We start from the raw sequence: 13,453 nt of genomic DNA, 5'->3' as shown, positions 1-13,453 counted from the left end.
GCGGTGGGGGCGTCGGCGGTACAACAGCGCTATTTTTAGCGCTGCTGTACCATCGTTTTTGCAGCGGTATTCGGCCGCTAGCGGTGCAGTTTTAACCCCCGCTGGTGAACGAAAAAGGGTTAAAATCCCTCGTACAGCGCGGCTATAGCCGCGCTGTCCCATTGATTTCAATGGGCAGGAGCGGTGAAGGAGCAGTAAATACACCGCTCCTTCACCGCTCCAAAAAAGCGGTTTTCAGGACTTTTTTCACCGTCCTGCCTGCGCACCGCTTCAGTGTGAAAGCCCTCGGGCTTTCACAATGAACAAACAGCGGAGGCTGTTTAGGGGCGGTTTGCAGGCGGTATTTTTAGCGCAATACCGCCTGCAAACCGCCCCAGTGTGAAAGGGGTCTTAGTCTTTAACCATAAAATAAAGTTGCACAATTCCATCATCTGTTGCTGCATTCTTGAAGTTCCCTTCAGGCTTTAAAGCCGAAGAAGGATTGTATTAAATCTGATTTATAATTCAAGACACGAGTCTTGACTGATTGAGTTGGGCTTTGCTATACATGCATAGCTTTCCACCCAATCTGTTAGATAAATGTCTTGGATAGTTTGTACTTAGCTGGCCACTTGCAATAAAAAGTTTCCAAAAAAGTGTGAAAAAACAAAAACAAACTCTAAAAGAACGAAAAAAATGCTTAACAGCTTTTCAGGAGTAGGTCTTGGCTGTCGTAAATCTTGTTGGATTTAAAAAAAATAAAAATAAAAAAAATAAAATCACTGCTTTGTACTTTTACCACATGCATGTTTGTTCCCCATGTCTAAAGATTACAGAAAAGCTAGATCTTGTTATGCTCCCTAAAGCAGTGATTGTCATGTATATTCTGACCTACAAAAAGGTTTTTCTTTTTTCTGGCTTACAATTTCTATTGCAGTATTCATCGACTTAAAATGAATACCAACAACCACAAACAAGCTATACAATACAAAATTTCCTGATTGATCATGATCCTTCCTATTTTATTATCTTTGGTTTTCTTTATACCCCTCCCAAAACACACGTGGAACCACTGCATGCATCAACATGCACCAACTGAAAAGAAGACAAAGCCTCACAATTCAGCTATAGGAATGACCAGCAAATGCAATGCATACCCACCCCAGAGAGCCATGGACTGTATGGAAACGGCAAAAAGCATTCCAACATGCTACAAGAACAGGGACATTTTGAAGGAAAAAGCAGAATGAAGGCAACAAATGAATACCACTGGGTTGAAGGAGACTTTCAAAAAAGCAGACGACCCATAAAGACTAAAAAAAGTAAGACAAGTGGCAGACCTCAAGCATCTTACTGAGGAAAACCTGGGCCTAGAACGGGCTGGAAGCCTCAGTAAGGACCTAGTGCGGAAAACATATCTGGAAGATGAAACATGAGGGAAGAAGTAGTAGTGACTTTAGAGAGAAAAGAGTGAAACATTGGTTGGAAGGATAGGAGTGAGATTGTCATAAGTAGTGGAGCATCAGAGAGTGAAGGGGTGCTCAACACAGAAGAGGGTAAATGTTCACACATGCACAGTAGAGAGAGAAGATGGGACAGGGATAGTAAAAACAAAGTAAAATGACAGGCACATTTTAAATATGGAATGATTTGCACAAATAAAGCATTGTGTATACGGTTAAATGGTTGATGTAATAACAGACCATGTTAGCAGAAGGGAAAAGAGGAAAGAAATAAAAAAAAATTAATAATAACTGACATTTAATAGACGAAAACCATGAAAAAAAACATTTTAGCACAACACATACAACTTAGAACTAAATCAACATTCACCTGTATCATAAGTGGAAGACATTTATTTATCAAACCGAAATACCATTTATACTAATAAATGATTCTGGTGGCAGTTGTTAAATACAACATTATCAGGTGGATTCTTTTTTTTATTTATAGGGAATCGGTTTCATAATGCTGATATTTAAAACTGGAGAAAAAAAAAAAACAAGATGTGATTTACTGTTCTATCCTCAATCTTCCATTGACAGAATTGTAGGATTTTTTAAGTTCATATAATTTCCTTCCACCCATAGGTGTGCGCAGCCTCTTGCATTAGGGTGTGCACCCCAAAGCTCAAATACATATGCATGTGTATAATGGTATCAGTAGGGCAGTGAACAGTGTCATTAGTTTTATTTTATTTTTAAATAAATTATTTTATTTTGTAACATTTTTCTGGGGGATGAAATATCAGTGGTCTAAACAGGGGGGAATAAGCACCACACAAGGTGATTAGGGTGTGCCCAGGCACACCTGGCACACCCTGTGCGCACGCCTATGCTTCCACCTGACTGCATCTATAAAGAAAAGTTGCACATGTTCTCTGAATGGACAAAGCCCAACTTTTAAAAGGGCTTTCCTAAAAAAAACCTTCTGAACGCATATCCAAAAAAAAAAAAAACCCCTAAAAAGCAGATAGTAACAAACGATATATACAATTATGATTATTCCAAAAAAAGTGTGTTTTTCAGTATTCTATTTTACTTGGTATCTGCTTCTTTTAATAACTTGCTTAGCAGCACACCAATTATGAAAGGGAGGGACAGCATTCAAAACCAATAAAGCTTAGCTGCAGTACGCATGTGCTTACAAGAAATATGCCTACAGGAGAAAGTGCGTTGGTGAGTCATCGGTATGGTGCTTTTCTTTTTCTGTTCAACTCCATGTTGGGTACAGAGGTGACCTAGCTGTACTGCTAAATGCAAGTCAGGCCCAGCCACCTTGTTGCGTTTTCTGGCAGTGCTTTGTGCATCTAAAAAGCCGGATAGCCATAAGTCCTTTGGTAGGTAGAAGAGTTCCTATATGAGTTTTTCTGCTGTGTATTTAGCTGTGTGCCAGGAGTTCATCTTTGAATTAAACATTTTAACAATGCCTGATATTATATATTAAAGATAAAATATAAATATATTTAGCACCAGGTATCTAAAAATGTCAGTAAAACCATACCTGTCTTTCCTTCTTTCCCCCATTGGCACAGTGCTTATTGATATCCTTGGTAAGCTGGCAATGGAGTTCTGTGATTGGCTGCTTGCAAATGATGATGTTTCCAAGTTTAAAGGAGAATGAGGAGGACTGGATAAACTGGGGCTGCTACACTCAGATTGAGACAGGGAGCCTGCAAGAAAAGATAGCTGCAGTTAGCTTGTAATCAGAACCAGACCAATGCTAATGATCAGACTTGTCAATATAAACAATCCTCTAATGCCGTGTACACACGGGTGGACTTTTCAGCAACAAAAGCCTGTCCGACAGACTTTCAACTCGACTTTTGGCGGACTTCCAGACTTTCTAATGAACGGACTTGGCTACACACGATCACACCAAAGTCCAACGGATTCATAAGTGATGACGTACACCGGACTAAAATAAGGAAGTTGATAGCCAGTAGCCAATAGCTGCCCTAGCGTCGGTTTTTGTCCGTCAGACTAGCATAAGACGAGCGGATTTCTGGGTCCGGCGGAGTTACGACGTAAAAATTCGAAGCATGTTCCAAATCTAAAGTCCGTCAGATTTTCAACTGGAAAAGTCCGCTGAAGGTCCGATGAAGCCCACACACGATCGGATTGTCCGTCGGACCAGTCCGGTCGAAAAGTCTGACCGCGTGTACGCTGCATAAGTCAATAAACGTGCCCAGACACATTTATACTATTTGTACCTCTGAATGTAAAATACAGCTTCATACTGAATACCATGCTAGCTACTTCCTGTTGCCAAGCTATGACAGTCGACTAGGACAACAGACTAAATTAACAGGGACATATCAATAATCCAATTTGACTCCATAACTACATATTTTTGCATAGTAGGCAATCTAGGTTTCACAGCAGCTCTTGAGAAACAAATGCTAAGCCCGTTTTAGCATAAAGTCTAAAACGGCGGCCTCACAATATTATTTTATGGAACCTTAAATTGTAAGTTTCATAAACTCTATGTGAGTACCACTATCTTACACAAACTGAGCAGTGATGAAACTTCAAATATTACTGTTTTTCCTACTTACCCCTATCTGAGCCCACTGGGCACCTCACATATCTTGGAGTTAATGGAATTTTAATGCGCTCTGTTCTTGAAGATCCTGCAAGTTAACAAAAAAAGGTGCTCCAGGTAAATGATCAATCATGTGCTGGAAAAATACATAAAATCTGTGTTTTACCAATGTGAGGATCACTCAGCTTCATTTGATCGTGGCATCTGATCGGTTCCCAAGGGTCCATTGCTTATTTTTATTCATTGCTTCTTTGTTTTTGTATTCATTTTTCTGCACTTTGGTGTTTTTGTTTCAATATAGATCTTAAAGATTTTTTAGATTTTCCATTCGTTATCACCAGTTATCTGGTGCACTGTGGATGGTTCGCTAGCTACACAATCTGTATGGTCTATACTCTGCGATCAGGCATAATGTGCACTTAGATTTTTTTGGGTGTCCTACTATAGCTAGCCGACCTCCTCCTTCCCTGTACGGTCATCAGACTTTGCCATTAGATCTGTGTTGAGGGGTTCGAAGAGGTTTGTCTGCCTAGTTTAGCCAGCAAGCAAGCGATTTTTAGACTTGATTTTTGTCATTTTCTTCTGTTTGTATCATATGACATGTGGGAATGAGGGGGTGAGCAGTATAGACACTTAGTAGTAGTAGGAGAAGATCCTTGATTGATTCAGTCAACCATGCCCCGTTCAAAGTCACTTAAATTCTTCTTCCCCATTATCGGTTTAAATTACAGCAAGTCGTCTTCACTGAGTACAGATGCCTACATGCATTGAGTTGCTGCCATGTGATTGGCCGATTAGCAATTTGTGTTACCAAACAATGGAACAGGTGTACCTAATAAAGTGGGTGGTGAGTGTATATGTGTTGTAGGTGTTAATGATGTTTGATTAAGTGCTAAATCAGTACGAAACGTGTTACCTTTAATGGTTACCGTCATACCCATAATATGATTTTAATGCTTCAATAAAGTCAAAGAGTGCAGCAATATTCCAGACTTGTGTATGTTCCATAAAGCCTATATAGCATTTGTTTATGAGCCCTAGCGTGATAGATGTTCAAGCATCTGCCGCCAGCAGACTGTTAAAAATAATAGACAGGAGCAGCTGTATGGATCTTTCCACACATCAGACGTACTTGCACTGGATGCAATATATGCTCCCCCACAATAAATTGTTGTAGGTGGATTAAAGGAGATCATACAAATCAGCTGAAAATCACTGTAGTAACCTTAGCTACAACAGTGATAGCTGCGAGTTTCTAGGAGCCATGCCGAGTGCCTGGCCTTCTGCATAGTAACCACAGGGGGTCGCTTGCTCAGCACAGCTGCCATTAAGAGATCGCATTGCATTTTTCTCAATGAATGCTAAGCATTCTCTGAATTGGATGAGGTGGAGAGGATAGGAGGTGGCATCACAATCTCCAACCTGTTCAAGCTGAGATCACAGCCATCACTGTAGTAGTTTGGGCAACTACAGTAATTTACAAACTTCACAAAGGCTGATCAGGTATCGCATATGCAAAATAGATCATCCCTAGCACATAAAAATATTTTGTAAAGCAACCTTGCCAGTTGTATCTGTACAACTGGAATTTTTCTGTCATTCAAATACGCCTGTTTTTGCATCTTGGGATAATGGAATGATCATAGGCAATATGCAAAAGCACACCTGGAAGTATTTCAAAGCTATATTGCACTGGTTCTTTAAAAATTCTCTCATCTTTCTGGTAGATATGATTACAGATCTATAAAGAACTTTCATACAAAAGTCTGTTTGCAAAATAAATAAATAAAAGGAATTTTGACTTCTACGTGAATTCTATATCTTTGAGGACTGTACAGGACACAGGCAACATATTCATACACCCTGGACCAGAGTAAACCAAAGAAAAGAAGGGAAGGTGGCCTGTGTTTTTTTTACTGTACCAAAATATATAAAATTTACAGGCAAGTTAAAATCACTTTATTTTAATCGTACAATACACAGGCAACAATACACCATGGGGCATTCCCAAGCAATGAATGCAAAGTACGGGCAACAACTAGGTAAACAGATCTGTGCAAAAAAAAAGGTGTCAAAAGATCCAGGCTCACAGAATCTTGTGGCCAAAAGCTGCAGCCACAGAAGATTGGACTTCCAACTTGCAAAACTTTTGAGAAAGTATGAACAGACTAGGTGGCAGTCTTTCACACTGGGGCTGCAGAAGCTTAGTGCCAAAATGCCCAGGAACCTTTCACTAATCTGATGGAATGGGCCTTATCCACCATGCAGTCGTGGATTTAGAAGCCCCTTACGAGGTGCCGAGGGGAGAGCAAATAGAGAATCTGTTTGTCTGATGAAAGCAGTAGTTTTGAGGTACTCTCTAATGTCTCAGACTAGGTCCAAAACAATGTAGAGACAATTCCTTTGGATGCTTAGAAACAGGTCACAAGGATGGCAGTACAATGTCCTCATTGAAAATGAATGGCAAAACCATCTTCAAAGAAAAGGATTGTCTTGGGCGCAAGACAAACTTGTCATTGTGAAGGATGAGGAAAGGCTCTTTTAGGAAAGACACTAGTTCTGCAACTTGTCTGACAGATGTTCTAGCTACCAAAAAGGCTACCTTGCCAGCAAGAGTCTCCAGGTAAATTTTCCTGATGGGATCAAAGGGTGGTGCCTGCAAGGCACAGAAAACCAAAATTAAGATCACAGGGAAGCACAGGATGTTTCAAGGAGGGGCCTGATACGATCTGGGTTTCAACAGTTATGCTGTCAAAGCCAGAGACCAAGAAGCAGGATGGAATGAAGAACCTTGAGATAGCAGATCTAGCCAAGTGGAAAGAGGCTACAGGTTGTCTGCTATTAGTCTGAGTAGGTCTGTGTACCAGGTTGTTCTGGGCCAGTTTGGTGCAATTAGAATCACAGATTTTTGCTCTATGTTGTGTAGCAGGTGAGGCAGAATTTGTGATGGAAGAAGGCATAAATTACCCTGAAATAAGATGAGGGGACTTTTGGGGCATCTGGGGCTAGGGCTAAAGGCTCCCTAGCTCTGACAAAAAACAAACAGAGGTAGCTTTTGGTTAAACCTGGAAGCTAGGATGTCCACATCTGGAATCCCCCATCTTTGGTATATGAGGTTGAACACATCCCCTTCCAAGTGGTGACAGTTGAGATAATCTGCCTGAGATCTGTCCAGTCCTGAAATGGGGACCAAAGAAGTCGCTGGACAGTGAGTTTCTGTCCACAAGAATCTGGTTTGCTTCCTTCAAGGCAGCCAAGGTTTCTTATTCCCCCTTGATGGTTAATATATGCCACTGTGGTGGCATTGTCTTATTGCGCCTGAATTGGGTGTCCCTTCACAAGGGAGGTCCAATGATGCATGTACAACCTGGCTGCTCTGAATTCCAGGATGTTGATGAGCAGCCTGGTTTCTATTGACAATGTTCCATCTTCCAGTTGTAGAGGAGGAAGGACTTCCCCACTGTTAGGGAGGAGGATGTCGTCTATACCTCCCAGAGACCAGAATTAGTTCTCTGGGTCAGGTATATTGACAACATCCTCCTCCTATGGCATGGAAACCGCGAGTCTTTGGATTGCTTTATGTCAGTTCTCAATTCGAATGACCGTGGGATTTCCCTCAGTTATGAGGCCAGTACCAACTCCATTCATTTTCTGGATTTAGAAATTAAGATAGTTGACCAGCATTTAGAATTCAAAACTTACTTCAAACCCACAGACCGTAACGGGTATATCCCGTCTGACAGTTGCCACCATGCTCAGTGGCTACGGTCTGTTCCACGCAGCCAGTTTTTACGACTGCGTCGCAATTGCTCTAACATTTCCGATTATTATGCTCAATCCCGCGTATTGAAAGATAGATTTGTGGCTAAGGGATATAATGCTAGGGATTTAGATGCTGAAATTAAAAGGGTTTCCCAGATTGATAGGAACTCTACATTGGTTGAACGTTACACTATCACCTCAGATTCTAGAGCTAAATGGTCTTTCTTCACTACATATTCCACCCAGTCTAAAGAAATTAAGGCCATTTTCAGAAAACATTGGGGAGTACTTAGGAGTGACAGACTCCTGGGTCCTGCGTTACCTGAAAACGCTGGGGTTATTTTCAGAGGTGCCCGTTCTATACAAGGACAAATTGCCCCTAATATTATAGACCCCCCAAGAGAGTCTCTTTCTTTCAACAATGCCAAGGTTTTTATCCTTGCCGCAGGTGTAATGTGTGCACACACAATACCACAGTAGACGTAAAACTGACACTTTTAGTTCCACCACCACTCTGCGTATTTATCACATAAGAGTTTGCTACTTGCACCACACAATATGTGGTGTATTTGCTTACTTGCCCATGCAAAAAACAATATGTGGGCAGGACCACTAGAACGTTCACCATACGCATGAATGAACACATTGCTGGTATAAAAAGTGGCAAAGATAAACATACGGTACCCCGACATTACCTACTACACCATAATAAGGCCCCCACGGGTAGCACATTTCAAGTGATTGATAGGTTCGTCCCCCACTGGCAGGGGGAGTCCCGCTTACGGGGGTCTCTAAGTTAGAGAGGCACTGGATACACGAGCTCAGATCTTATTTCCTATTTGGGCTCAATGTTGAGTGGGATCTGAACTCATTTATCAATCTTTCCTAGTTTTTTTTTTCATTCAGACCTATTATGGGTCCATCCATATTCCTTTTTTCATTTTTTACTCATTTTTTAGATTTTTTTCATTTTTCATTACACATTCATCATCACTTTTAGATTTGCATTATACCCCATTGTTAGAATCAAATATGAGAGATGTGGTAAAGTATGTTCATACTCCGGTTTTGTTCAACCCTTTATTTTTATTTTTTTATTTCCACTTCATTTTCCATTACATTTTTATTTAATTCATCGGGTTCCGAGCCTATTATGTGTCCTTCTCGGGGTGATCACATGACCATTTTGTTTTTTATATGTGTTTTCAGTAAGATGCATATGTTGATTCTATATGCTGACATGTCCCTCTTATTTGACTGACGTCGGCTGACACACAGAAGATCAGCCGTGCGCCAGTGCTTCCAGCACACAGACACGCTTCCCTGTTGAACTGACGTCAGCGGTCACGTTGGAGACCAGCTGAGCGTCAAGTGATCGGAGCGCGAGGATTCCCCGCGCCTCGACAGAGTGCACGCCGTTACCTGGCAACGTTCTCCTCGTGTGTATGACGTTTGTCATCACATGAGAGAGCAGCTGATTGTCACGTGACGGCTCCGCAAATATGCGGTAGGCGTTTCGTGGGCTTTTTCGATACAGCGTACAGGGTTGCCAAGCAACCCCCACGCTAGGCACACATATTTCCGGAAGTCGGCGTCACTCGTTCAGGTTTGCCGGCTTCCTGGGCTTCCAACATGAGACGCCCACTCAGGATTCCAACAAGGTCATGAAATTTTGGTATTGTATTATTGGTGGATAGATCCACAAGTTTGCAACCATATTCAATTACGTGTATTGATTGGACTCTAGGAGAGGGCTGGCCACACCCCATCATGGGACCCTCCCCTCGTCCAATAAGATTTACTATTGTTAATGTTCTCACAGCCAATTGGTCCTGTAATTATTTAGTAACTCCATAGTATTTTATAAAGCTGGGCAGTGGTATGAGGGTCTTTTATGCCCCTGTTGAAGGTCTTTTGATCGAAACGCGTAGGGCGATTTTTATACCCTGTACACTGCCTTTCTATATTTTATATTTGTGATCACTTTTATGTAAAGCAGTTTTTTAGTAAATAAAACACGCTGATTTACACCATGTGGAGGCATCCCTCTTCTTTTCCATATATTTTCGGGAATTGAGAAAACATCTTCAACCTTGGAACCAGGTTTTGGCCCTTTTCCCGTGTATCCTGAGGTGACATCTAGGCCTCATAGAGGCTCCATCTGTCTTCCACCACTTCACTCACCTGCCCAGGGTGGCACACAGCTCGATTGATTCTATGCTCATGGCAGTAGAATCCAACAGTTTCGGTAAGCGTACCCCATCCTTTCTTGAATTTGATGACATCTGAATTGTGATTTGGGAAGCAGAAGGGACTGTCACACCGTTCACATTTATTCACTGTGGATCATCACGTTTTTCCTTTGACTACACGTCACTATTGGGACACTAACTCATGCTTACAGAGACTTTTTTGTTTTTGTTTTTATGACACGTGTTCTTTAGCGCTACAATTTATTGAATATCGGTACACATTTTGGTCACATGGTTTGTAGCAGCTTTTTTTGTCCTTTTTTAGGTAGCGCATTAATCATTTTTTCTTTCCATTCCCCACTGTTAGGGCTGGAACAGTAATTCATCATAATAAGGAACTTCTTTGCTGGCTGAATAGAAGCATGGGCAAGTTGAGGGAAAGAGCCTGCTTTTTCCATGCCAAAAAAAATATGTTTTGTTGGAGAGTTCTTTAATGGAACTGGGCAAATGACATTGCCTCGAAGGAGGTGACTATTAGCCCTAGAACTCTCATGGAGAATCTCGCTGTGTAAAATCTCTTGGATCTTTAGAAAGAATTGATCTTTTCTAGAAGAAAATATTTTGCATAGAATGGGTCCAGGACTAGACCCAAGTAGTCCAGGCAAAGACAATGTTAGAGAGCGAATTTTTTTTTTAAACTGATCACCAAGCTGAAAGCCTGTGGACATTTTTGCTGACAGGGAGAGAAGTCCATCAGAAGTAGGCTGTCTTGATAGTCTGACTGGAATGTCCTAGGCTCTGGGCAGGGCCAGCAGAGGCACAAATACCTTTGTGAACACTCTGGGAGAAGAGGATGGGCCAAAGGGCAGTGAAACAAACTGATTTTCTGCCACTGCAAAGCCCACAAAGCGTTGATGAGGTGGGTAAATGGGAATATGCAGATAGGCATCTTGGATATCCACTGATGCAAGGTATTCCCCCCATTGGGCTTTGGTACCATGAACAGGTTTAAATAGAAACCTCTGAACCTGACATGTGGAGGTATTGGCACAATGACTCCCTGGTATAAGAGGTGGTTCAGGGACTTTTGCAAAACTAACAGTCCTTAGGTAGTTTTCGGCTGACTTGAAAGTGGCGAAGGGGCAAAGTTCTGAACTCTATTTTGCACCCTCCTGAAACCACCAATTTAACCCACTGGTCTGGGATGTCTGTCAGGTTCATTAAAGGGATAAAACACAAGGAAAATGTGCATGTATTGCACTTTATTTTATCTTGACAAATATTGAAGCAATGCAGCTAGGTTACCTTCCCTCCACCACAACAAAATACACAAAACATTACCACATTCCCCAACAGCAGCCTATGGATGCACAGCAAAAGGAGCAGAAGCAGACTGAGGAGGGCAACATGAGCTTGTTCCTTTTCATCATCCTTTTGATGTTTCCTTTTTATCATATGAACGCAGCACACCAAATTGGCTAATTTGACCCACTTTCACCCAGTCTGACTACTGCTATACAGATAATTACAGATTAACAGGTTAAAATCAAGTTGAATTTGGGTATTTACACTAGTTGTATCTGAAATACATATATTGATTTTTTTTTTTTATAAATACACATCTGCATTTGTTTTTGTGTTTTTTATTTTAACATCTGCCAAGTGTTTAGTTTTAACATAAACCAAACAACATTTCATGACATGACAAGGCATTTTAAAAGTAATCTATAATCAGCTGTACTTACCCAGGCGAGCACTGGAGGGGAGAGAATTGGAACCATGAGATACTCTGGGGCGGGATGTGTCACAGTACTCACTGGGGTGTTTGTGGCTCAGGTCTAAGCTTAAGCGACCATGGTGCTGTGCACTGCGAGTCATGAGAATATGGTTAAAAATAAATCCTAAAGGTTATCATATGCATATACTCAAAGTGTTTCTTTCAAATAGGACATTGAATTCATGTTATTAGGTTTTTTGTTAATCAGAAAACTGCTAATAAATGGCTCTGTTATTGAGGTTACCATTTTAATAAAAGGAAGTCTGTAATGGCAGCCTGCGCACCGCTCCTTTCAGCAAAGGCAAATTATACAAATAGCTACACATAGGGCTACAAACTGAAATTTGCAAATAAATTAAGAGACACAATGTACCTTAAATTACAGCTAGAATTAGTCTAAGTCCCTAGTTGAGGCCGGGTTCACACTATAACCCGCTGCGGATCGCACAGGAGCGCTGTGCGTCCCTGTTCCCCGTTTCAGGGATGAATCAGGGCCAAATCTATGCTTGAATTGGGCCCTGAAAAGGAGCCAAAGATGCACAGCTTTTGTGCAGTGCGCTCCGCAGCCGCAATGGAGATATATGAACCGACTCCATAGAGAGCCACTCACATTCTCCTGCTATGCGAATTGGATGCAGTGAAACTCACATCTAATTCGCATAGGTGTGAACCCGGCCTGAACCCTTGGAGACCCATGAATCTCTTCCGCTAACAGTCATTTCCTGGCTGTAGGGAACAGACAAGAACTAAACATGCAACAGGGCTTCTCTCTAAAAAACCTATTTCCATTCCTCAACATTGTCACATGGGCAACATGTCTAAGCTTACACAAATAACCAACTCAGAGTGATTACTTGCATGGGCTACTCGTAGAATTTCATATGCATGTGAAACAAACCAAAACTAAAACCTAGCAGTGTATCGACTGCGAGATTCAACTTTATTGGATTTGGTTTGTTTTATATCATCTAAGCACATGTTAAACCACACTTCTTTTTCAACTCGCAATATCAGTGATTTGTTCGAATAGGATGCTTTGTTGTAACTTGGTTTCTGACAAAACCAAAGTGCCTGATCAGCCTGTTAAGGCCCAGACACACACTTTGATTTTCGGACGTTGATTGTGTTACGACGACCGATCGTCCGCAAATCTTACCGTTAGTATGGTGCTTTCGACAGCTGATTTCACTTTTTCGTCTGACAAAAGCTGGATGTGCAGACTATAAAATTTTTGTCGGATGTGAACTCAGTGTTCAATTTTTGTTTCATTAGTATGGTTTTCATATGAACAAAATCATAAGAGCAAGACTACGCATGCTCAGAAACTAAAGAATACATACAAAACTATTCAACACGTTACGTCACTTCTGACGTTGTATTTTGTCAAACGAAAATTCTCATGTTGTTAGTCACCTCTTCACTTTCGACATGAGACTAGCATGCCACAAAAATCAGACATTCTGTCGTCCAAAAATCAAAGCTTGTGTACGAGGCTTTACTCCCTATTAGGGGAGCCTTCTTTGTCCTCCAAAATGCAATAAAAAGATTGAAATATATAACTAGGCAGAGAGAGAACTGTTTAAAAATGTAGAGGTCCAGAAAATGAAAAAACTCGTGTGCAGCCAGAGTAAAACTAGCAATATATACTCTAGCCCCAATTTTATATGGAGATGTTTGGTTATCCTGTGTTCAGCCAGAT

The 13,453-nt window shown here is 41.2% G+C and overlaps 1 protein-coding gene across 1 annotated transcript in view; it reads right to left on the bottom strand.

Moving 5' to 3' along the window:
• Positions 1–13,453, bottom strand: part of DLG5 (discs large MAGUK scaffold protein 5) — a gene marked incomplete in the record, with an annotated part of 215,519 nt that overhangs the window by 63,642 nt on the left and 138,424 nt on the right. The window contains 3 exon segments of the mRNA XM_073596836.1: positions 2,983–3,151; positions 4,037–4,111; positions 11,723–11,844. Of these exon segments, the coding sequence (XP_073452937.1) occupies positions 2,983–3,151; positions 4,037–4,111; positions 11,723–11,844 (366 nt within the window).

This window comes from Aquarana catesbeiana, linkage group LG08 (assembly GCF_042186555.1).
Source record: "Aquarana catesbeiana isolate 2022-GZ linkage group LG08, ASM4218655v1, whole genome shotgun sequence".
Classification (NCBI taxonomy): domain Eukaryota; kingdom Metazoa; phylum Chordata; class Amphibia; order Anura; family Ranidae; genus Aquarana; species Aquarana catesbeiana.
This window is presented reverse-complemented; position numbering and strand designations above follow the sequence as displayed.